The sequence below is a fragment of the Rhinolophus ferrumequinum genome, chromosome 20 (assembly GCF_004115265.2).
Source record: "Rhinolophus ferrumequinum isolate MPI-CBG mRhiFer1 chromosome 20, mRhiFer1_v1.p, whole genome shotgun sequence".
NCBI lineage: Eukaryota > Metazoa > Chordata > Mammalia > Chiroptera > Rhinolophidae > Rhinolophus > Rhinolophus ferrumequinum.
This window is the reverse complement of record NC_046303.1, coordinates 17413946-17435896: the sequence shown is the minus strand read 5'-3', so window position 1 is coordinate 17435896 and position 21951 is coordinate 17413946. Positions and strand designations below refer to the sequence as shown.

The 21951-nt window shown below is 39.2% G+C and overlaps 1 protein-coding gene across 2 annotated transcripts in view; it reads left to right on the top strand.

Moving 5' to 3' along the window:
- Positions 1-21951, top strand: part of KLHL7 (kelch like family member 7) — a 58373-nt gene that overhangs the window by 15931 nt on the left and 20491 nt on the right. For both annotated transcript variants that reach the window (XM_033088462.1, XM_033088463.1), the window contains exons 2-7: positions 8233-8335; positions 9259-9352; positions 9633-9757; positions 13416-13591; positions 15895-16069; positions 19768-19910. In XM_033088462.1, the coding sequence (XP_032944353.1) occupies positions 8233-8335; positions 9259-9352; positions 9633-9757; positions 13416-13591; positions 15895-16069; positions 19768-19910 (816 nt within the window). The remainder of the gene's footprint in view (positions 1-8232; positions 8336-9258; positions 9353-9632; positions 9758-13415; positions 13592-15894; positions 16070-19767; positions 19911-21951) is intronic.

Genomic DNA, 21951 nt, shown 5'->3' with positions numbered 1-21951 from the left:
GTTAGTTGTCTATGTGAGATGGATGAGGATGAATTTTTTGCCTTGTCAAGTAAGAATGAAATTGCACGATTGGTGAAGTCATTAATGGAAAGACTTTTTAAAAGAACATTTACAGCAGAAGAAGTTCCAAGAGAAGAAATAAAGGATGTCTTATAGAGAGTTCTAACATTAAATCAGAATCTGATCTGAAGTGTGAATTGACTAAAGCAATATCAATTTTGACATCAATGCCTAGCCCCCTAGGCATGCAGATGAAATATTTGCTTCTCTAAGGAAGGAAATGAGCTTATATGACGCAACGCATTCTCTCACTCCCAACTTGGAGGTGGTTTTAGACGCACTCATAACAATTCGACCGTCTACAGAAAAGGAAAGAAATTTTTCCACATCAAGTATATTTGTTACAAAGCGAAGATCACGATTGTCCGATCGGGCAATTAATGCTCTATGTTTCTTAAAGTTTCATTTTAAAAATGACAAAAACTATTTGAAGTATGTTTTAAATTTTCAAACGAATAATGTTTGCATTTGTTATTTATTAATGTTTAATTTAATAAATAAAATATTTAAATAAGATTGGGAATGTTAATACATTGTGTGATGCATGTAAAAACTCACTGTATACTATAAGGTTTGGTTAAATAAAGTTTGCATTAATTACATTGTTTATATTTTGAGAAAACCTGAAATATAACAGAAACCTAGCCAAAATGATACTGTAGTGACCCCTGTTTAGCGCTTAAGGCAAGAGATGCACTAGTCATGAAAGTCTGGTCGACCTCCATTTAGGAAATTTTATTTACTCAAGTTTTGTGTCGACCATTTACACATAGGAATGTCTCGAAACCTCTGAAAGACTGTGCCCGGGGCCACAAACCCCGGTTGCCCCACTTCTCTATGGCTTTTCTGTTTATTCACATTTACTGTTACAGCCATTATTACAGATGATCAATGAAAATTAAATAAAAAAGATTATTTTGGGAATTCTCGAGAATTCTTGGGAAATTCTTGGGATTTCCTGTTCTCAATTCCTGAAGGTTCCAAAATGTCAGGAATCTGGAAACCCTAATTAAATGATCCCGTATACTAACTACATCATTTGTGTAATACATATAGATTTTTTTCACTTGACTCATCTTCATCATCAGAGCCTGTTTGTTCTTTAATATGAGTTTCTGGCAATGATATTGACTCCAAACATGAAAGTTGATGCAATATCGTATCTGCCAGGCTCAGCTATGAGTGTTACTCCTGAGTCTGATGGAATATACTTGTTCAGTACTTGGTTGGTTACACTGGCAATCACTCCCAACTTAAGCTTCACACCCTCAGATTCAGGAAAGCCAGCACTAATATCAAGCAGACACTGAAACCAACCTCAGCTCCCATGCCAAAGACACAGCTGGCATCAGAGATGGCCTGTACGGAGGTCTCAGGATCAGTACAACCACTTCCCACGTGGAAACTGACACCAGTGACATCAATATTTAGCTCTTTCACCCATTCCAAAAGCAGTCTGCTATTGAGTGTGGCACCAAACGTAACACTGAGGCGACAGGTGGCTTTGGAATCGTCAGTGGCGATCCACAAAACCAGCTTTGCCTTTGGATTTGCCTTGGCAACTTTCATCAACTCGATTTCACTACCGTGTTTCCCCTAAAATAAGACCTACCCCGAAAATAAGCCCCAGTCAAGATCGTCAGCCAGAGGGACGCACTTAGTACGTTATGATGATGTTCCAGAAGAAGATGACATGACTATTTGACTAAATGTAGGGTGATGTACATGAAAAAATAAGACATCCCCTGAAAATATGCCCTAATGTGTCTTTTGGAGCAAAAATTAATATAAGACTCAGTCTTATTTTCGGGGAAATAACATGTAAGATCCAGTCTTATTTTCCGGGAAACACAGTATCAAAAGTCATCATCTGGACTCTGTTATTGGCAGTGTATTTAATCTGAGACACTTGTTTGCCAGGATTTGCATAGATCATCCTTTTCTGGAGACACCTCCCAAGACTCTGCACCAGTTGTATTTCAGCCTTTCTGGCACAGTCACGTCCTGTCCCAGTGGCAGCTGGGGTCTTCACTCTGGTTCTGCTACCCTTGCATTTGACTGCATAAAAGGGGGTGACCCGAGGCAGAGCTTTTAAACCATTTCAGATGTTTCTTTAGCATGTCTCCCAGGCCCACAACGTAGAAGCCATCCTTATCATTGGAAGAAAAAACTTCATTACTTTTTTGGTCCAGAATGTCTTTAGCAGTAAAGCCTTCCTCGAGGAAATGGCAAAGTCTTCTTTCTTAAGCTGTTCATGTGACTGTTCTGAAACACAACAAAAAAGAAAACCAAGAGATGGAGTTTAAAGCAGTTATTGCCAGCTTTTCACAAAGGCAGTTCTCGAGGAATTCTGGGTCCCACTGAAGATGGGTGTACCCTCAAGGCAGAAATATCCATGGAGGGCAGCGGCGCCTCATGCCGACCCCATGGAGCGTGCAGGACCGCGGGTGTCCCTCTCTCCCTCCCTCCCTTCTGGAGGACCACTGCCAGAGGTGGCGCCTGGTCCGTGCTGGCAGGGGTAGGGCTGAGGCTGAGGGTGCGGACCAAGGGTGAGCCAGCTTTGTAGCAGGAACGGAACAGAGTTTGTGGCTTTGCATTGTCTCTCGTTCTAACCCTTCCGGTGGTTCTGCTCCTTTGTGTCCCATTTTGGTCGTATCTTGCTGTTAAGTTCCTTACATCAGTTAATCCTTTCTCTTTTCTCCTCTATTTGTCTCACCTGGAGAATGACCTTTAACAGATTCCTCTGAGGCCCATAGGGACCCATATGGCCTATACAGTGTGCTCCTCAAAACCTTGCCTTTTCTCATTATTTGGTTTTTGCAGGCCTTGGAAACTTGATGGTAGCAAACGCATTCCTTTCCGTTACCTATTTGTGTCAAAATGGGCTGTGTCCCTTTGTTCCTTCCAGGCAGCCCCAGTGGAGTTGTTAGCCTGCTTAGGTTGAATGCTTTCCTTTCTATATTGTGTAGCGCTAAGGTTGTTTAGATCAGAATTGCTCCCTTCCTTTTCCTTTCCGTTTCCCTTTGGGCCCAGATATCTGTTTTGCTAACATACTTCTTCCTCTAGTGCCTTTCTTTTATAGACTTTGCTCTAGTGGAAAATGAGAGTTGCATGTGTTCAGCATTATTCAGTCACTGCCATTCCTCACCACCCTCAGTGAGGTAATTCCAATGATGGGGACGTCCAGCATCTATTATAACTTAGGCCTGATCTATGTCTGAGTTACTTGGCTTCCCTTGAATGTGACCTAGTTCTCTCCCTTCGGGTCTTATTTCCACAAACTTCAGATATGTCCCACTCTAGCCTGTACCCTTCCTGTCTTGCCACCCATCTGACCTTGCAAATTACTTACTATAGTAAACTCATGAAATACTCTTGCTGGTTTGTTTTCCTTTTACCTTTTGAAATCTATCTGAACTTACTGTAATCACTTCTTATAACTCTCTTTGTCGTTAAGGACAGTCCTCTAATTATGCTTTTGATTTCTTACCTTTAGCTTTAAGAGGAATCTTACAAAAATGTCCTAGATCCAGGCGCTTTCTGAGAGAACCATTTTAATATCCTGAATTCTTACTTCTCTCCCTCCATTATATCGTTTTGATCCATATCACGTTCCTTGAATAAATAACAACTCTTTGGTAGTCTTATCTATCTTTCAAGAGCAATTACACCAAAGTGTATCTCCTTTCCCTTTCAAAGCTGTTTGGCCTCACTTGTCACATGTTTCCCTTAAGGAAGGAAATCCCGTTTTTTTTCTCTATTAATATAAATGTCTTCCTTTGTTTTCCTTTCACTTTCCCACTTGCCTTTTTGTGGTTATATGTATGTTTAATTAAGTCCAATGCTGTTTATCTTGCTTTTCTGAACAAACATGGTTCCTAAAGAGGCCTTTTTAATTTTTCTCCTAGCCTTTGGGTTTATTATGGTTTTGGGGAGGCTTTTTCTAGTATCTCAATCCAAAAAGATGATTTACCCCCAGATAATAAGGGCTCCATTTTCCTTTATCTTCTCAGCGATGTAAACCCACCACTCAACTGTAGTTGAATCTACTGTCTGCTCAGGTATTTATACCCAGGGCCAGCTTGCAGTCACGCTGGGAGGGACTGATTGCAGAACCTTGTTGACAAGCTACATAAATCCAAAGGTTAGTCAGCCATTCCTCAGTCCTCTCCTTGGGATGCAATGAAGAGTGGAATTTGGGACAGCTGATTGCACGCCTCACACTAATGCCACCACATACTGTTAAAAGCTAGAACCTCATGTGGTGCTGTGAAACCTGACTGCCCGTTGGCCTCCCTTAGAGCAGAAAGGGCATTCCACCAACACGTGCCTAACATGCTTGCCTGTTTTGAGGTGAGTCTTTCCTAACCAAAGGACTCTTCCCTCGAAAGCCCCTAATGCCTGAAGGCGCTAAAGCGGCACCAAAGTTTCTGTCTCCCTCTGGGGTGCTTTGCATATCTATGCATATGGATTTGAGGGGTCCTCTTCCACTGCTGGCTTTAAACATTTGAGAAGTAGACACAGGAGACAGATAAACTAATGGTGACGACAGACTGGAGAACATGGCTTTAACCTGAGCCTTAAAACTGGGCTTCCTCTTTTTTCTCCTCTGAACTCAATTTCCCCACCCATCTGAGGCGGAGCAGCTGAGGAACCCGAACACTTCTCTCCTGCTCCAGGGGCAAGCCTCTCCCCAAGGAGGGAAGGTCCACTTTGGGGGCAGATTTATGGGAGAAGAATGAATGGACCCGGAGGCGTCGTTCTGTGTGACTGTTACCGTACTCTTGCTCTTCCACCAGTGATGGATGGAGAAAAGGACTAAAACTTCCAGTGCTTACCTTCCCCAGAGGAAGTGGGAGTACATTACGAGCCAGAAATCAAATGTTTCCCCTAAAGGGTAACAGTTATCCCAATACCATTTTTTTTTCAATTATCTGTCTCCAGTTTTTAAATGAATCCTTTATTTTTCAGAGCAGTTTTAGGTTTATAGAAAAATTGAGCAGAAAGTGCAGTTTCCATTTATCCCTTACCCCACCCCCACAGTTTCCCCTGTTAACATCTTACATTAGTGTGGTACACTTGTTACAATTGATAAGCCAATGTTGTTACATGATTTTTAACCGTAGTTTACATTAGGATTCTGTTGTGCATTCTATGAGTGTTGACAAAAGTATAATGACACATATCTGCTGTTACAGTATCATACAGAATAATTTCACTGCCCGAAACATCATCTATACTTCACCTTCTCACCACATTTTTGAAATGTTATCTTTATCAAATTCCCACTTAATGTAGATCCTTCACATTTCTCAGGTTTATTTCTCGACGTTTTATTATTTTGTTGCTGTTGTCACGTTTTATTATTTTGTTGCTGTTGTCACTTGGGTTTTTTTAATTTGTATTTCTTAATGGCTTATTACTCACATATAGATTAGCTCATTGCTTTTCCGTATTTCTTGTGTCTAGCCATTTACTGACTTTTCATATAGTTCTACAAATGTTGAGTTGATATGTCTTCTTTCTTCTTGATTTGGCTAAAATTTCCAGAACAATGCTGAATAATAATAGAGATAGGATATGTATATCTTGTTTCAAGTTTGAATGAGAATGCCTCTCCTGTTTCACCATTAAATGTGATGTTTGCTATTGATTTCTGATGAATGGCCTTCAGTATACAGAGATACCATTTTCTTTATTGAAGAGTCTCAGGAAATGAATTTCTAATTTTATCAAACATCCTTTTGCCATCTATTGAAGTGTTTCTACATGAAGTTTTTTCTCTTTTAACCTGTCAGTATGGTGAATTACATTAATAGAATTATTTTTCTTGAATGCTCCTTGTATTCCTCAAACAATATTTGACTAATATCCAGTTGAATTCAATTTGCAAATATTTGAAAGATCTATAAGTAAGTCCCAAAGGAAGAAAAAGTGCAAAGGAAAGATGACCAAAATAGCAATTGGCAGTTAAAGAAAAAAGAAGACAAGGAAGCATAATAAATAGCATAAAAGAAGATGGCATATGTAAGATGAAACATAAGTTATCAGTAATAAATATGAAGGCTTAAACTAAAGCCAACTAAAAATAGCCTTAGATGATGAGAACTTCAGACTCAGTCACACAAATATCTATGCTGTTTATAAGTGACTAAAGATTCAAAAGCTGAACATAATAAATACAAAGGTATGACTAATCTGGGGGGACATAGAGAAATTGCAAGAGTTATTTTTCTTGTTTTATCCAGTCAACATGTATCGTTCAAAAGATAGTTTTTTTATTTTCAAAGTTTCTCTTCAATCCACCGAGGACTTGCTGCCTCTGGTAATGCCTGGCCCTCTGTTTCTGCCCATTTTCTCTCTATGGATCCGTCTCTTCCCCAGACGATCGCCAGCAGGAGGGACCTCTCGCTTTCGGTCACTCCCTTCTCTGCTTGAAACCTGCTGATCTATTGCAGTACAGTCAAATAAATGTGCCATTTGGATATGAAAGATTTCTCCCGTGCCACCCCCTGCACACGCACAGTCAGCTGGAGATTAATCGTAGACCAATACTCGATTGCTATACAAAGACCTCCCTGATTTCTCTAACTTCCTTCAGTGCCTATAAATTCATTCCCCTAAAACTCACTGCTGCTGCGTTTGCCTTGGAAAGGGCTTTTGCTAATTTCAGTTCAGCCAAAAAAACTCTACATTTTCTGGAACTTCCCATCAGCAGCCATAGATCCCTGCCCTGTCTGATTTGCTTGGTATCCGGTCAGTATTCTTCTTTTCCTCCTTTCTCCCTTTTTCTTTTCTTCCTTTCTCTTAAGCAACTTGATTAGCTTGTTTTGGGTGGTAACCAAATAGTTGACTTAGTTTTGCGACCTGGTAGGTGTTTTTTGGTGTGGTATCTGGCAAGATCACCCGAGAGTTATGCTTACTCTGAACCCCCTCCCCAAATAAAAGGAAGTAAAAATTTTAAAATTCAAGATTGGGATAACAATAGCTTTAACTATAAGTAATCTGCATATAATTTCTAGGCAATACTCTGTAGACTTTATTTTACATATCTTCCAATAAGCTGTAAAAGTGAAATTTTGTTCATTCTTTAGTCCATTATTTGGGGCCCATTTCCTTTCTCATTGTAGCCATTTCCATCTTGCTTGAATTTTTATTCATGGAGTAATAAAGTAAGAAATAATGGTGACTTATCTATCAGAAACTATATTAGTAGTTTCAGCAAAATATTTAAAATTTGCAAAATGCTATATATCCTTTGAGCTACTAAACCATTGTTTACATATGTGAGTAATAAGTTTTTTTTACTCTGAATATATTTGTGTCATACTCCCCATACCTAAAAGAATGCTTAACAGTAGGCTCTAAGTTTTCTCTGAGCCTTACCTGCACATTATATCTTGAACTTCATTCAGAAATTGAAATTCTGTATGACAAAAAGCTCATTTTTAACTTGAAAATTATCTCTAAGTGTTCCAGTAAACCTTAAATGTTTTTCTTTACTATTCTGTTTTCCCTTAAAATACTTAAATTTTAAGTATTTAATCTAGATCTGCCTTCTTTCAGATCTAGAGCGACACAATGTTGGCCTTGGTAAGACATCATAATTTAAAGGTGGCTGCTCTCCAGCTCCTGTCAGAACTGCATTTGAGAGAAGTGTTATTTAAGGAAAGTGCTGAATGGATGTTCGGTTCATCTGTATTCTGGGTTGTTTCTGTTTCAAGTTAGATCTATGAAGCCTACTTTCTTGGGAAATGCCAGGAGCACTCTGAACTTTATCAAGGATGGACAATTAGAAAAGAAATCGGTTGTTGTGTTTGAAGAACCATCAAGGACATTGCCCTTATGTCGTTTAATGTCCCCATAAAAATGAGAAATACCGTAGAATCTGCGTCAGAAAAAAAAAATGGCTTCCTTGAAGTATTAGTCGACTACTTCTTTGCTGATTATAAAGGTTTTCCTGACTATTGGGAAGCTTCATACCAAATTTTGATACAACTAACTCATGACAGCAATTCTGTAAGTCCTTCCTAAACGGGTCTTACGTGCTGGAAAAAAGACTGGATTTAAACTGAAAATAGAGATGAAGCATTTGACAAGCATGTGGTTTATATGTTTGCTGAGCCAGGCCCAACCATCCCCTTTTAAATTTATTTCTTCTCTCTTGATTAGAAAACGCTGTGTGATGTAATCCTTATGGTCCAGGAAAGAAAGATACCTGCTCACCGTGTTGTTCTTGCTGCAGCCAGTCATTTTTTTAACTTAATGTTCACAAGTAAGTATCTTAAGGTCAAACATAGTATTCGTTCTATGAGAAAGAGGTGGGTCTCAATGAAAATCTGCCAGTTTTTCCTAATTTTTAAATGACTTAAATTATGAAGCCCAGGAAACAGTGAAGAGATTGAGCAATGGTCATGGTGATAATTAATCAAAGGAAACGTGACTTTTCATTAGTCCTAAAGGCCCAAGGTTTTTATTGATGAAAATAAACTAGCTTCTACTTGAATGCCTGGAGTTTTCTTATCAACCTCAGGTTGAAAGGCAATGGATCAGTGAAATCTTATGATACTTTATCTGGCAAGTTAAAGTAAATAAAAAGGAAAAATGCATATAGCAGATCCTACTAGAAAGAACCCTAGACTGGGAGTTGGGAACTGGGTCTGAGTGTTGGTTCCTCTACTTGGTGTCGTTTTATGAGCTTTATCAGGTTATATAATGTATCTGCCTCAGGTTTTCTCTTTGGTGCTCTGGCTCCCTGCCAGGGTTTTGGGGAAGGATGAGAGCTCTGCTAGCTGGAGCTAACTATATATATATATATATATATACATACTTGTCATTGTTCTCATAGGTTTCTTCTAGCGACTTCAAGGTATTTTGCTCGGCACAATTTAAAGGAGTGCTACTGAATTATTTTAGGAGTTGGGAAAATACTAAATCTAGTTTTATGGCTCGCTGTTCTCTTGGGCTTTTTTAAAAGAAGTACACTAAGTCACTGATTGCTTAGATTATTTTAATTTAAGGCACAGCTCAAGTGTGGAGAATTAATTTGCTTTTATTATAGGAATGTTGAGCTTTCCAGGGTATTTTCTTCCAGAGAGATCTCTGTCCTATTCTTCTGCATATTTAACATGTTCCTGGAATGACCTGGTTCCTCAGTGGTAGTGCTCATGCCATTTGTGCTTCTTCCCTTCATTTTAGCGAACATGCTGGAATCAAAGTCCTTTGAAGTAGAACTCAAAGATGCTGAGCCTGACATTATTGAACAGCTTGTGGAATTTGCTTACACGGCTCGGTAAGTTAGGGAGGGTCGTTTCTGTTCTGGAGGAATGAGGTCGGGATCTACCCTGGCAAAGCAGTGTAAAAAATGGATACGTTCCAGAGTCTTTAGAATGAAAAACTGCAGGGACGGGGTGGAAGGAGGATTGAGGATCCTGTGCCATACCCATTCAAGGACCGAGCAGTTTAATTTTTTGCTTAATTTCAGAGGCTAGCAGGATACATTCTACAGGAACATTATTTAAATAATAAAAAAAGTTGTAGGGAAATTCATATTCACTTTAACTTATTTGCAGAATTTCTGTGAATAGCAACAACGTTCAGTCTTTATTAGATGCGGCAAACCAGTACCAGATCGAACCCGTGAAGAAAATGTGTGTTGATTTTTTGAAAGAACAAGTTGATGCTTCAAACTGTCTTGGTAAGAAATCGTATTTATATGAAAACTCAATCAAATCTTTAATGTATAATTTAATAAAGAAAAAAAAGCATGGTTATCAGTATCTTCATTTAACCTTAAAGACATTACCCACTAAAAGTTTTTCTAGTAATACATTCTAAGAAGAACTTAGGAAGGTGCATATTAGCCTGGGCAGCAACAAGGTCTTTAAATACTGTATCAATATTTTCCAAAACATAAAATAGCTTTAATAATGAGCTTTTGTTTATCTAGGACAGGAGCCAGGCTTGCCTGTGGTGGCGGTGTGATATATGATAACATAAGCATGAATGTTTGCCTTTGTCGAAGCACTGTGGTTACCGGGGTCTGTCCCAGATAAGGAAAGTGAGGTTATGTCACCTGCTGAGGTGACAAAGCGCGGATGCAGAGCTGAGTTGGTATGCAGGTGATCTTAGACACACCACACCGTGCTGCTCTCCACATCGTCAGATGAGCTGACTGTTGTACGCTAGAACACATAAACTCCCAGGTCATATTCCATTTTAGAGCCACTACTAAAGTGCTTTGTATCTGACGTCAGGAGAAGCAGAGAAAGTTGATCAGAGTTTTCCAGTGTGGTGTGGTATGCTTTCCACTGTAAGACCAGCCTTAGGGGCACATGAGTGAACATTCAGATCTTTGTAATTTCCTTTTCCTACTCTTGCTGTGATTCAGAGGGGAAGAGGATCAGGGTAGGAGTGCTGGAAAGCAGAGAGGAAGGAAAGTGGAATCAAGGACGGTAGAGAGAGAGGTGTGGGAATCGCGTCGATGCTAAGATTTCTGAGCCACAGGAGAAGGTGAGGGGTGCTGGTGACAAGAAGCCAGAGGCTGGGGCAAAGGGCTCCTAGAGATGCATGAGAAGGTTTGCAGGCCTCCTGTGCCCCCTCTTTTCTAGGCTCCCCTCCAAACAGTTTCATTACTCCATCTGGCATTGTGAAAAACCTCCACTGTGAGTATAGAGAAAAAGATCTTAGAAGGCAGGTAGAAAGGAAACAGAATAAATCTTAGGGAGGGATAAAAGCCAGTCAAAGAGGTTGGGAATGAGATTGTGTCTGGTATCCAGAAAAGGAACTGAACCAGATGGAGCAGGAGAGGAAATAGCTATGTAGGTGAATAAACTGATGGAACTAAAAAAAAAAAAAAAAAAAGAAAAATAGCCATCGGTCTACATAGTGAAAAGATTCCTGTATTAGGAAATAAAAGACCAGCCTCTACTCCCATCTATGCAGTAGAGACACTGGGAGGAGTCCCTCTATCTCTCTGGTCCCTAGTTTGAGGCTCTGTTCATCAATAAGATTATATTGCTGAGATTTAAGTTTATTTTCCCTTATATAAGTAAATATTCTCACAAAATTCATTATGTAAAGGGATTTTGAGAAGTTTTTGAAAGATGATGGCTTAAGTATGTTTCCTTAACTCACTAACAGTCTAAATTTCCTACTGGGGTGATTCAACTGGAAACAAAAGCAGCTCAAGTAGGGAATGGATGTGTCGGTAGAAAGGATCGCGTGGAACAGGGAGCAAGTTTGTGCTAACCACATCGTAGGCTGCGGGGCTTCTGAGACCATTTAGGAGTTTTACCTCTGGATGCCTTCTGTCATCACTGATGACAAAGCTGGGAGGAAGGACAGCCTAGCAGCTAAAAGGGAACCTGATTCTCTGGCTAAGCCTGGGGCAAAGACAGTGACCCAGGCAACTGAGCCAAGTGCCACTACTGGGTAGGTACCGCGGGGAACTGCTGCAGCCCCGAGGCACCTACCCCGGACGTGGCTCTCCCTGACAGCTGATTGAAGAATTCCTGTTTTATTTTCATCATTTGGCATTTCCCTGCTGCCCAGAAGATCCCAATAATCTGACTTCCATGAGTGCTGAAGGAATCCATGGCAGCTGATGGCATTAGGTAAAGATCAGATGTACAAAGTTAAAGGAAACACAGTAGTTTGAGGGACCAAAAAAAAAAAAAAAAATCAAGCTAAACAGCAAAATGAATGGTTCCTATAGCCAAATTTAGTGTAAGAAATAGAAGAGAACTTAAAATGGAAAGGATGCATTTGAAGGGGGAAAACAACCATGATTTTCCATGAAATTCAATTGAATTGAAAAATAGAATGGATATACCTAAAAATCAAACTAAAGACCAAACAGGAAACTGCCTCATGATACAAAACAGAAATGCAAAGAACTGGAAATGATTAGTTAAAAGATAAAAGACATGGAAGGAAGTTACAGAGACACTAACGTGAAGTAGGAATGTCAGAAGAAACAGGTGGAGGAAAAGTGAAAAGCAGTAACTGAGAGAGTCTGACTACAAAATCCCTCTAGAACTTCGCAGTATTTTCCCGGATCTTAACCGTTGTCTTGGTCGTCCTTAATTTGAACTTTGTTTAAGTCTGAACTTTGTTCAGTCTTAAACCTTAAGATTAGTTTTCATAGCAACAACTACTTTCTTTTCACATTCATATTTTATTGATCTGCATGATATTTAATTGTCTTGCATAATGGTAACAAATTCAACTGCCAGAATCTAGTCCGCAACCAAATACTGGTTCTTGGTGAAAACAGCATCCCCCTGCTGGGAGCATACGTGGTCAGATGTAGCAGGCTCTCGCCCTCAGCACCTTCCATGCTGTGGACTGCTCGGTGCATTTGGAAAACGACAAGTTCATGAGCAGCCATCAGTTACAAGAACCTTTATGGTATAAATATGAAAGAGTCAAAATTCATTATCTGAAGACAACATGATGTTGAAACATGGACAATCAAAGATAATGAACTGAAAAAAATTCATCTCATGACTTTGAAGGGAGGTCACATACAGTGATCAATAGTTTTATTAGAAAGGTTGGCACACTTTTTCTGTAAAAGGTGAGATAGTAAATATTTTCGGCTTTGTGACACATGTGTCACATGTGGTCCTTAGTGCTCCTCCTTCTCCTCTTCCTTCTTCTCCCCCCTTCCCCTCTCTTCTTCCTTTCGTCCTCCTCCTTCCCCTGCCCCCCCCCTTTTTTTTTTACCGCCCTTTAAAAGTCAGAAACATGTTCTTAGTTGCAACTCTGCAGCTGGATGTGGGCTGGATTTGCAGTCTCCTCATATAGAACATTAATAACCAGTTAATAACCTCTCTCCCAAACAAAAAATAAAATAGCTAGGAAAGGACTGAATGGGAAATCTATACGGTTTCTATGAAGAGAATTGTAATTATATTGACAATCATTAAAAAAAAAATCTAAGCAGAGATACATGTCATGTTTCTAAGTAGAGCTCCCCCAGATTGCAGAGCAGTCAGCTGTCCACAAAGTAATCCAAAAATTAAGTGCAGTCCTAATTAAAATCATATCAGGGTTTGTTTTATTTTTTTTTAAGTAGAATGTGATAAGCTTACTTGAAAATTAATTTGCAAGAGAAAATGTTTAACAGTAGCTAAGAAAAGTTGGAAAAAACATGGAAGTGGATTTGTCTTACAAACTGTCAAAATCAGTCCCATATAAGATGGCATAAGAATAGACAAATCAGTGGAACAGATGAGAATCCAGATTAATGAAATTCACACAGGCTCATTTTCCTGGGGTCGTACTTTATCTTCAGTGTATGTTTGGTTTTTTTAGAAGTGATTTTCTATTCGTTTTCTTTCTGTGTTTAGGCATAAGTGTGCTTGCAGAGTGTCTGGACTGCCCTGAATTGAAAGCGACTGCAGATGACTTTATTCATCAGCATTTTACTGAAGTTTACAAAACCGATGAGTTTCTACAACTTGATGTCAAGCGAGTTACACATCTCCTCAACCAGGACACTCTGACTGTGAGAGCAGAGGATCAGGTGACTAAATTCCCTTCTCCCATTTTTTTTGTTGTTGCTAAAATGTCGTGATTGATTTCTTACACTTCATGTTTGGATACATGACAAGGAAAAGAAACATATTAGAAGTGAATGTGTTTTTTTGCATTAAACAGAGTATTCCAAAGTCTGTTTCTTAAGAAACGTAAGTCTTGGGTGCTGGTAAGCACTGGCTGCATGAGAGAGAGGTCACTTGGTAGAGGTAAAGCGATTGGGTACCATGGTGGGCAGAGCAGTGCCAACCCCAAAAATGTACGTATCGTAATCCCCAGAACCTATGAACACGTTACCTTACATGACACGTAGGACTTTGCAGATGTGCTTAAGTTAAGGATCTTGAGATGAGATTATCTGGGTGGGCCCAAGGTAATCACAGGGATCCTTAAGTGTGGGAGAAGGAGGCAGAAGAGTCAGTGTGAGAGTGATGCGAGGTGAGAATGACTTAGCTGGCTGTGAGGATGGAGGAAGGGGCTGCCACTTGCTGGGAAGGGCGGGGGAAATGGTTTCTCGAGAGCCTTCAGGCATCCCTGCTGACACTGATTGTAGCCCAGTAAGACCCATTTTGGACTCTGACCTCCACAACTGTCAGATCAACTGTCAGATGTAAGCTGGGTGCAGGCGGTCTGGGCGTGAGGAGAGGTAGCACTTTGATATGCAGACATTCACTTAATCCCTGTTTTCAGTCTCACATCCTTTTCTATTTTAAGGCAGGAAGTTTTGTTGCAGCGCCAATGGGAAACTAATAGAGGTACTGGAAGATCACAGGCTTTGAGTTACTTTTGTTCTAAAGATAAAAGGTGTACACGGAGCCATGTTCATGTTCTTTCGTCCAGTTTTCTTCGTGGCCCAGAGTGTTAGTTTGCAAGTTCACAGGGTGGACCTGGAGGACCTGACTAGGCAAAAAGAAAAAACTCAGTTCTGTGATCAAAATGAACTGACTTATATGCAGTATGGAAAGGCAAGAACAAGCAACTTTAGACTGAAGAACCCTGACAGACATTACCTAGGGGTTCACATCATCAGTGATGAGTCATGTCGATCCAGACATCCTCGATAGAATGTAATGACATCAGCATGTCACCTCTGTGGGCCTTCCCCGCAAAAATCTATAACATCAGACAAACCCAAACTGAGGGGAATTCTATAAAATACCTGACCAGAACTCAGAACTGTCAAAGTCATCAAAAATAAGGAAAGTCTGAGAAACTGTCTTAGTCTAAAAGAAGCTAAGGGGACATAACTAAATGGAATGTGGTATCCTTCATGGAATTGGGACAGAAAATAGAACATCAGATAAAAACTAAAGAAATTGTTTAAAGTGTAGACTTTAGTTAATAATAATGTATCAATATTGGTTCATTAGTTGTGACAAGAGTATCGTACTAATGTAACATTTTAACAACTGGGTGCAGGGTATTTAGGAACTCTGCACTGTCTTTGCAACCTTTCTGTAAATCTAAAACTAATCCAAAAGAAAAAGTTTGTTTAAAAAAATAACTCAGGGAGATCAGAACTTAGGCCTTATTAATACCAACCCAAAATTAACTAATTTAACATTCATGTGGTAGATGTATATGTATATGAAATAATACGTTTGTTTTCAGTGTGTTTGAACCAGTGGTTTGTTAATCAAATTATGTTAATAACTTAGACTTGTTTGGTACAGTTAAATGAATGCTGCAGTATTGTTTTGAAAAACAATTCTTATATAAATACTTTGTAATTTATTTTTTATATATAGATTTTATATATTATAAAGTTTCTGGAAAGCAGATAAGTCTATCAATTCATAAGTCAGGAATATTAGATAGAATTAAATAATAGGTGACCTTCATATCTTTTGGGATGGAAGGCCTCTTAGGAAGTTAACCTGTTTTCCTGTTACCAAATGAATGTTGAAACTATCTGTTGAACAAATCTGTTGAAACGATCATTGACCAACAGATTTTTTTTTCAGTAGAATGTAAGATATGTACATCATATCTCCTTCCAAAAATGAAGTGAGAGTTTGTTTTAAAAAAATCATAAATTTAATACCTTCCCTGTCATTACATTATGTAGTAGTAATTAGTTCTAAAAAACATATTACCTACAAGGGTCACTAGAGCAGTGTGTCAGCTGTTCTGAAATTATGGGCTAGTATTTGGGGATGAAAGCAAGTATCTGAATAAAATATTGGGAATAGGTGGTTATGAGAGTTTCCCCCTTCACTGTGAGAGTAAATATAGGTAACTGGAAATGTTCCTGCCATCAAAGAACTTTACTATGCTGTTTTTCCCCCTTAGGTGTATGATGCTGCAGTCAGGTGGTTGAAATATGATGAACCGAATCGCCAGCCATTTATGGTTGATATCCTTGCTAAAGTCAGGTTTCCTCTTATATCAAAGAATTTCTTAAGTAAAACGGTACAAGCTGAACCACTTATTCAAGACAATCCTGAATGCCTTAAGATGGTGATAAGTAAGTTGCTTTAATATCCATTTATAACCAGAACATGTAGCCAGTTTCTCTGGGTCTTAAAACCCTTTAGAATGGATCAGACTCAGTAGCCAGGGAAAAACATTCAAGACTTTGCTCTTCCAGATAATTAACCTATTGGGGTTCTCAGCTGTTTGTCTGGAAGGGACTTAGCCCAGCCCTTATGTTATGGGAACATGGGTGATAGAAGGTAAAAAAAGAAAATTACTTATGTTTTGTCTCCTTTTGTGTATAATACCTTTCATGCACTTTGTTCCTAGTGTTTCCTTTATTTTATTTAGCCAAACAGTATGTTGTGATCACATTCTCTATCTTAAACAGCTTTTCTTTTTTAGGGGGGTGGGAGGACTGTGGGTGGTGGCTAGACTTGATAATTGCCACATTTTTTTCATTTACTTAGTTTTTCTTAACTTGCAGGCTAAGTCCCAACACATCTGTAAAATGCCAATTAATAAAATACAATTAAACAATCTGTTGTTTTTATTGTATTTCTTGGAAATATCCTTCATAGAGCCTTTCTTCTACTTATTTCAATAGAGATTGTTTGCTCTCTAGGCCTAAGGCACATTGTCCTGGGGCTTTCCTTCCCTGCCGTCCTGGGATGTCCTTTCATCCTCTCCTGTGTTAGATACACTGCCTTCCTGGACACTAGGTCTTCCCCTTTCTATTAATAATTCTCTCTATTTGATGGAATGTATCCCCAAATTTTCCTGAGAAAGAGTGTGTGTGTGTGTGTGTGTGTGTGTGTGTGTGTGTATATATATATATAGTCAGTAAATAGTCAGACACTTGACCAATCTCATGTCTTTATTTTACCATGACATTGATAGTTAAACTGGGTATAGAATTATGTTGAAAATCGTGTTCAGTTAGCGTTTTGAGAGCATTGCTCCATTATGTATTTACGAGCTTCTACTGTGACTTTTGAGAAATGTGGTGCCGGTGTGATCTTTTTATTTATTTTTTTATTCCTCTTTGTAAACATTTAAAATCTTTTCTTGTTTTTTATCCTTGATGTTTTGAAATTTCATGATAATGTACCTTGGTGTACATTTCTTTTTTTTAAAGTTATCATGTTGGGTATTCTCTCTCTTTTCAGCCGCAGATTTCTCAGTCCTCTATTATTGGTAGTATGATTATTCAGCAATTGAGTCTCTAATCTTTTCTTGTCTTTCTTGTTATCCCTCTTTGCCTCTTTGTTCTATCTTCTGGGAAATGACCCTAATTTTTCTTTCAATAGTTTTATTTCAGCTATTTTTAATCTCTGTGAGCTTTTTACTTATTCTTTAATTTCTTATTTCATGTCTGTCATATCTTATTCTAAAGTAGCATTACAAGTATAGTGTGTTTGACGTTTTCTTGTCTGTATTTTCTGTATTACCCTTGAATTTTTTTAATTTTCTGTTTCTGTTGTTCTTGAAAGGTTTTCTTAAATGTTTGGTTTCATCTGTGAATCAAATTCATAAGAGTGAGTTATAAAAATTACAGGACCAGGCTGTATATATATACTAGTGGGCTTCTCAGTCCTCGGGCTGCACTGCAGGGAAATCGGTGCAGGACGACTAGGGGACCCTTTACGGGAGTCCGCGGGGCCCTGACCTAGAGCGGGCACTGGAGCCCTGGCGCTGAGGCTGCAGATGGCCTCATGCCCAGGGCTGCTACTCAAACTCTGACATGGAAGGAAATGCTAAATATCGATGATGATTTTCATCCACTCCCAAGCTCATCTCTAAACCTGCCTTCTCCCTCTTATAAAGGCCCAACACAACCTCAGGAACAGAAATGTTTTGCATGTGTTGAGAATTGTTCCTTTTTGGCCTAGCAGTACTACACGTCATGTACAATTCAAAAGGTATAAAAAGGTATATAGTGAAAAGTAAGTCTCCCTGACACCTTTGTTCCCTACTCCCTCATCTCCTTATTCTAGAGGTTACCATTAGTACCTTGTGTATGCTTCCAAAGGTAGTCTTGAGTCTGTGCATACACAGACTTCCTTGTACACATGCTGATGTAAATTACATATATAAATATGTGCATATATGCATAAAAATAGACATTTTAAATATATAAATAATATCACAATGTATACTCTTTTATGTTTTGCTCTTTTGCTTTACATATTATTTCTTGGAGATCATTCTATGTGTTCATACTTACCCTTCCTCATTATTCTTCTGAACAGCCACATAGAATATTGCCTTGTCTGGGTTTACCATAATTTTTTTCACCATTTCCCTGACAGTGAACTTTAGGTTGATAAACTCCTAAAAGGGGACTTACTGGCTAAAGGGTGTGCACATTTGTAATTTTTGTGGCTTACATGTATCGCCCTCCAGAGAGTGTGTACCCACCCGTATCCCCACCATCAGTGTAGGAGGGGTGCTGCTCCCCCACACGTTTATCATACTCTGTGTTCCAGACAGTTTGATGTTGGCCAATCTGATAAGTGGAAAACTATGCTTTTAATTCATATTTCTCTAACTTGAGTACTTGAGCATCTTTTCATATGTGTAAGAGTTGTTTGTAGTTAGTTATTTTTCTGTAAACTGTGTTCAGATACTAATTTTCTGTTAGTTACTCGTCTTAATCTTATTAATTAATAGGATATCTTTTATATTTGTCTTTTGTATGATTTATAAATATTTTTCTAACTTGTCATTGTCTTGATTTGTTTTGTTGTTTTTTTTTTTGCCATGTTGTAATCTAACTTAAATTTTTATGCAGTTAAATCTGAATATTTTTTTCATAGCTTCTGTGTTTTTTGTCTTAGGCTTCCCCATTCTAGGTCTGTTATTTTAAAGCCATCCTATATTTTTTTTAGTATGTTTATGAGATTTTTTTGCATATTCAAATATCCTATTAACATGGAATTTAGTGTAAAATATGAAGTAGGGGGTACAATTTTTTTCTCCATATCATTGTCTACCATCATTTATTGAACAAGCTACCTTTCCAACACTGACTTGAAATGACATCTTAGAAGTTTTTAATTGTTAAGTGGCCCGTTGGAATAAATCAGGGAATTGCTAAAGGATTGTATTAGATCACAATAGTTCTGAATCCTCACTGTATTTTAGACACATCTAAGACAGTGCTTCTGAAAGTTTTTTATGTGCATCTGAATTACCTTGAGATTTTGTTAAACATGCAGATTCAGTAGGTTTGGGGTTGATTCTGGAATTCAGTATTTCTAACAAACTCCCAGATGTTGAAGCTGCTGGTCTCTGAACCACGTTTTAAGTGAGAACACCAGTGACACCAGAGATTGCAATGTAATTGGGCTGTGGTAGGGCCCAAGAGTAGGTAGTTTCAAAGATTTCCTAGGTGATTCTAATGCACACTTAAGATTGAGAACCACTGGGTTAGGAGATCTGAATTTCAGTAATTATTTTGACAGGTATTGCTTAAAGAGCCAGATAATTCACTGGTATGTAGTAAGTGGGTGGAGCGATCATCATGGTGATTACTGAGAATAATAGATTGATTAGGACTTTGAGACCCTTATCCATTTCTCCTGCCTCTTCCCCCTCACTGTTTCCTTTAATGCTGTGGAGAGATGATAGGAAAACAGTTACAGGAATAAAAGCACAGTTATATTTGGTGGTAGCTTTTTTTTGTTTTTTTTCCAAAGCACTAAAGTGCCTGAAGTCCTTGAAGAGTCACCATGTATTTTTCTACAGGTGGAATGAGGTATCATCTCCTGTCTCCAGAGGATCGAGAGGAACTGGTCGAAGGCACGAGGCCCAGGAGAAAGAAACATGATTACCGAATAGCCCTGTTTGGAGGCTCCCAACCACAGTCGTGTAGATATTTTAATCCAAAGGTAACGCATTTTTACTCTCATTTTTGTTTTTGAAAGCTTTGAGCACACAGACATGCACCTACCACCAGCATGATACCTCGTGCCTGTAGAGATGTCACAGTTGAGGGTGTTCCTTTACATACTTGATGAGATACATAGTTATCGTCTGCATTTTACAAATAGGAAATGAAGGCTTGGTCAGATTTCAGATGTTTCCATAATGGCTCTGGAGAGCTATGTAGTAACCACTGTCCAAGAAAATGGAAAACTGGTTCTCCTCTGTCTTACCTCATTTTGTTAACAACTAGCATTCATTACAACTCCTTGCTTTCCTTATGTGCCATTTTCAATGAAAAGCTGCTTCTGTAGCTACATGGGGTTTTTTCTTTTCTTTTTTTTTTGTTTAGTAATTGTATTTTAATATAAAATAATATTCTAGAAAATTTGGAAAAACCTATAAAATCACAAAGACAAAAATAAAATGATCTTACATCCAGCCATCTAGAAATGATCACCAATTTCAATGTGTTTTCTAATACATGTTATGCCAGGTAGGCCAGCAGAGCCGGAGTCTTAGGAACACAATTTTAAAAATAGATTATTAATGATAACCTTAACACATTTCTACCCCTTGTTTCTTAGACCTGTTTTTTGGCTGTAGGGGAGATAACACCATATTCTGCTGATGCCACATATGTTGCTGGACAGAGCAAATCCCACAGTCCTAACAGATAGCACCCTGACCTTGCAAGTCCGTAACTGGTGTTGAACCTAAGGGTCTCTCTCATCACTTTGCAGGCCCCTTTCTGGTTGATGATAGATGCATGACGGGTCCAGAGCATCCTGTTGACATTGGGACACTTGTCTGATACCTTTTTCTCTGGGAAGTGGGTCCTTGGAGGCACCATGCATGACACTGTAGTGGTGATGTGCAAGTGGTTAAAACACAGAGGGTGGTTGTGTCAAAGCCAACCCAGATCCAGAATATGTATCAATTCCAGCAAGGGCATGGCATTGTGCCTTCAATAAAGGAAGGGTCCCAGGGTAGTTGGCCTGGTAGAGATAACTAACTGGTTCCTTCAGGGTGTGATAGCAAAGCAAAGGCTTAGGATTGGTCCGTGGTGCTGACAAAGTGGGTGCTGGCCAGTAGTGGATACCCACGTTGGCCTTAGGGAGGGGGAGTTCATTAGCTTCTATGGGCGCTGGTTTGTGCAAGCCTCTGTCACTGCCACTGTGGTCACTCAGAAGCCCGTGGAGCCAGCATCACATTGGGAGGGAAGACACACGTGCAATCCTGTGCATGATTGTTAAGTACTTGGCTGCCGTGGTGGGCGCTCTGGTGGGAATTCCTATGGGACTCAAATGTGTGTCCTTTCTGGAGAGCCATCTGCTTTACCCTCCCTCAACTCTCCTGGCAGCAGTCTTCCATTCTGGCTTATTTCACGTCTACATCTCATCTGCGTAAACCATTAGCCACGGTCCAAAATTGAGAAAAACTCACTATAGTATTTCCCTTCTGAATAAATAGATAGTGGACAACAAAAGGAAGTGCTTGAAATTTTGCCAAATCAGAACATGTTTCTTCTGTATTATCCTTCAGGACCATCTCTGAAGGGCCCGTTAATACTTTAGCAGTCCACTTTGGGCTATACTGTCACAAATGAACCAAGCTCAGGTCTCTCAAATTTTTATCAGCTGATTTATAGGGACTGCCGCCATCAAGACATAACCCTGCTTGAGGGAGAAAGCCTACTGGGTAAGGGCTGTAATTAGCCAGTTTGAGTATAATGTGCCTTTGGGACCTCCATAAGCCCAGTCTTATGTTTACTTGCCAGGTTATTGGTTAAAAGCATGTTGTTTGTGACTTGGTAGACCAGGTAAAGCTTCAAAAAGAATTAATGCCATGGTTGCATGGATTCCCTCGGTGTCAGACATTTGCTGTCTGTTCGTACCTAGCGGCCAACCAGGAGCTATATACTGAGAATACGGTACCTGCTCCAGAATCCCAGGGGCATGCTCTGCCGTGACATTGGGACATGCCTCAAGCTATATGTGGCATCCT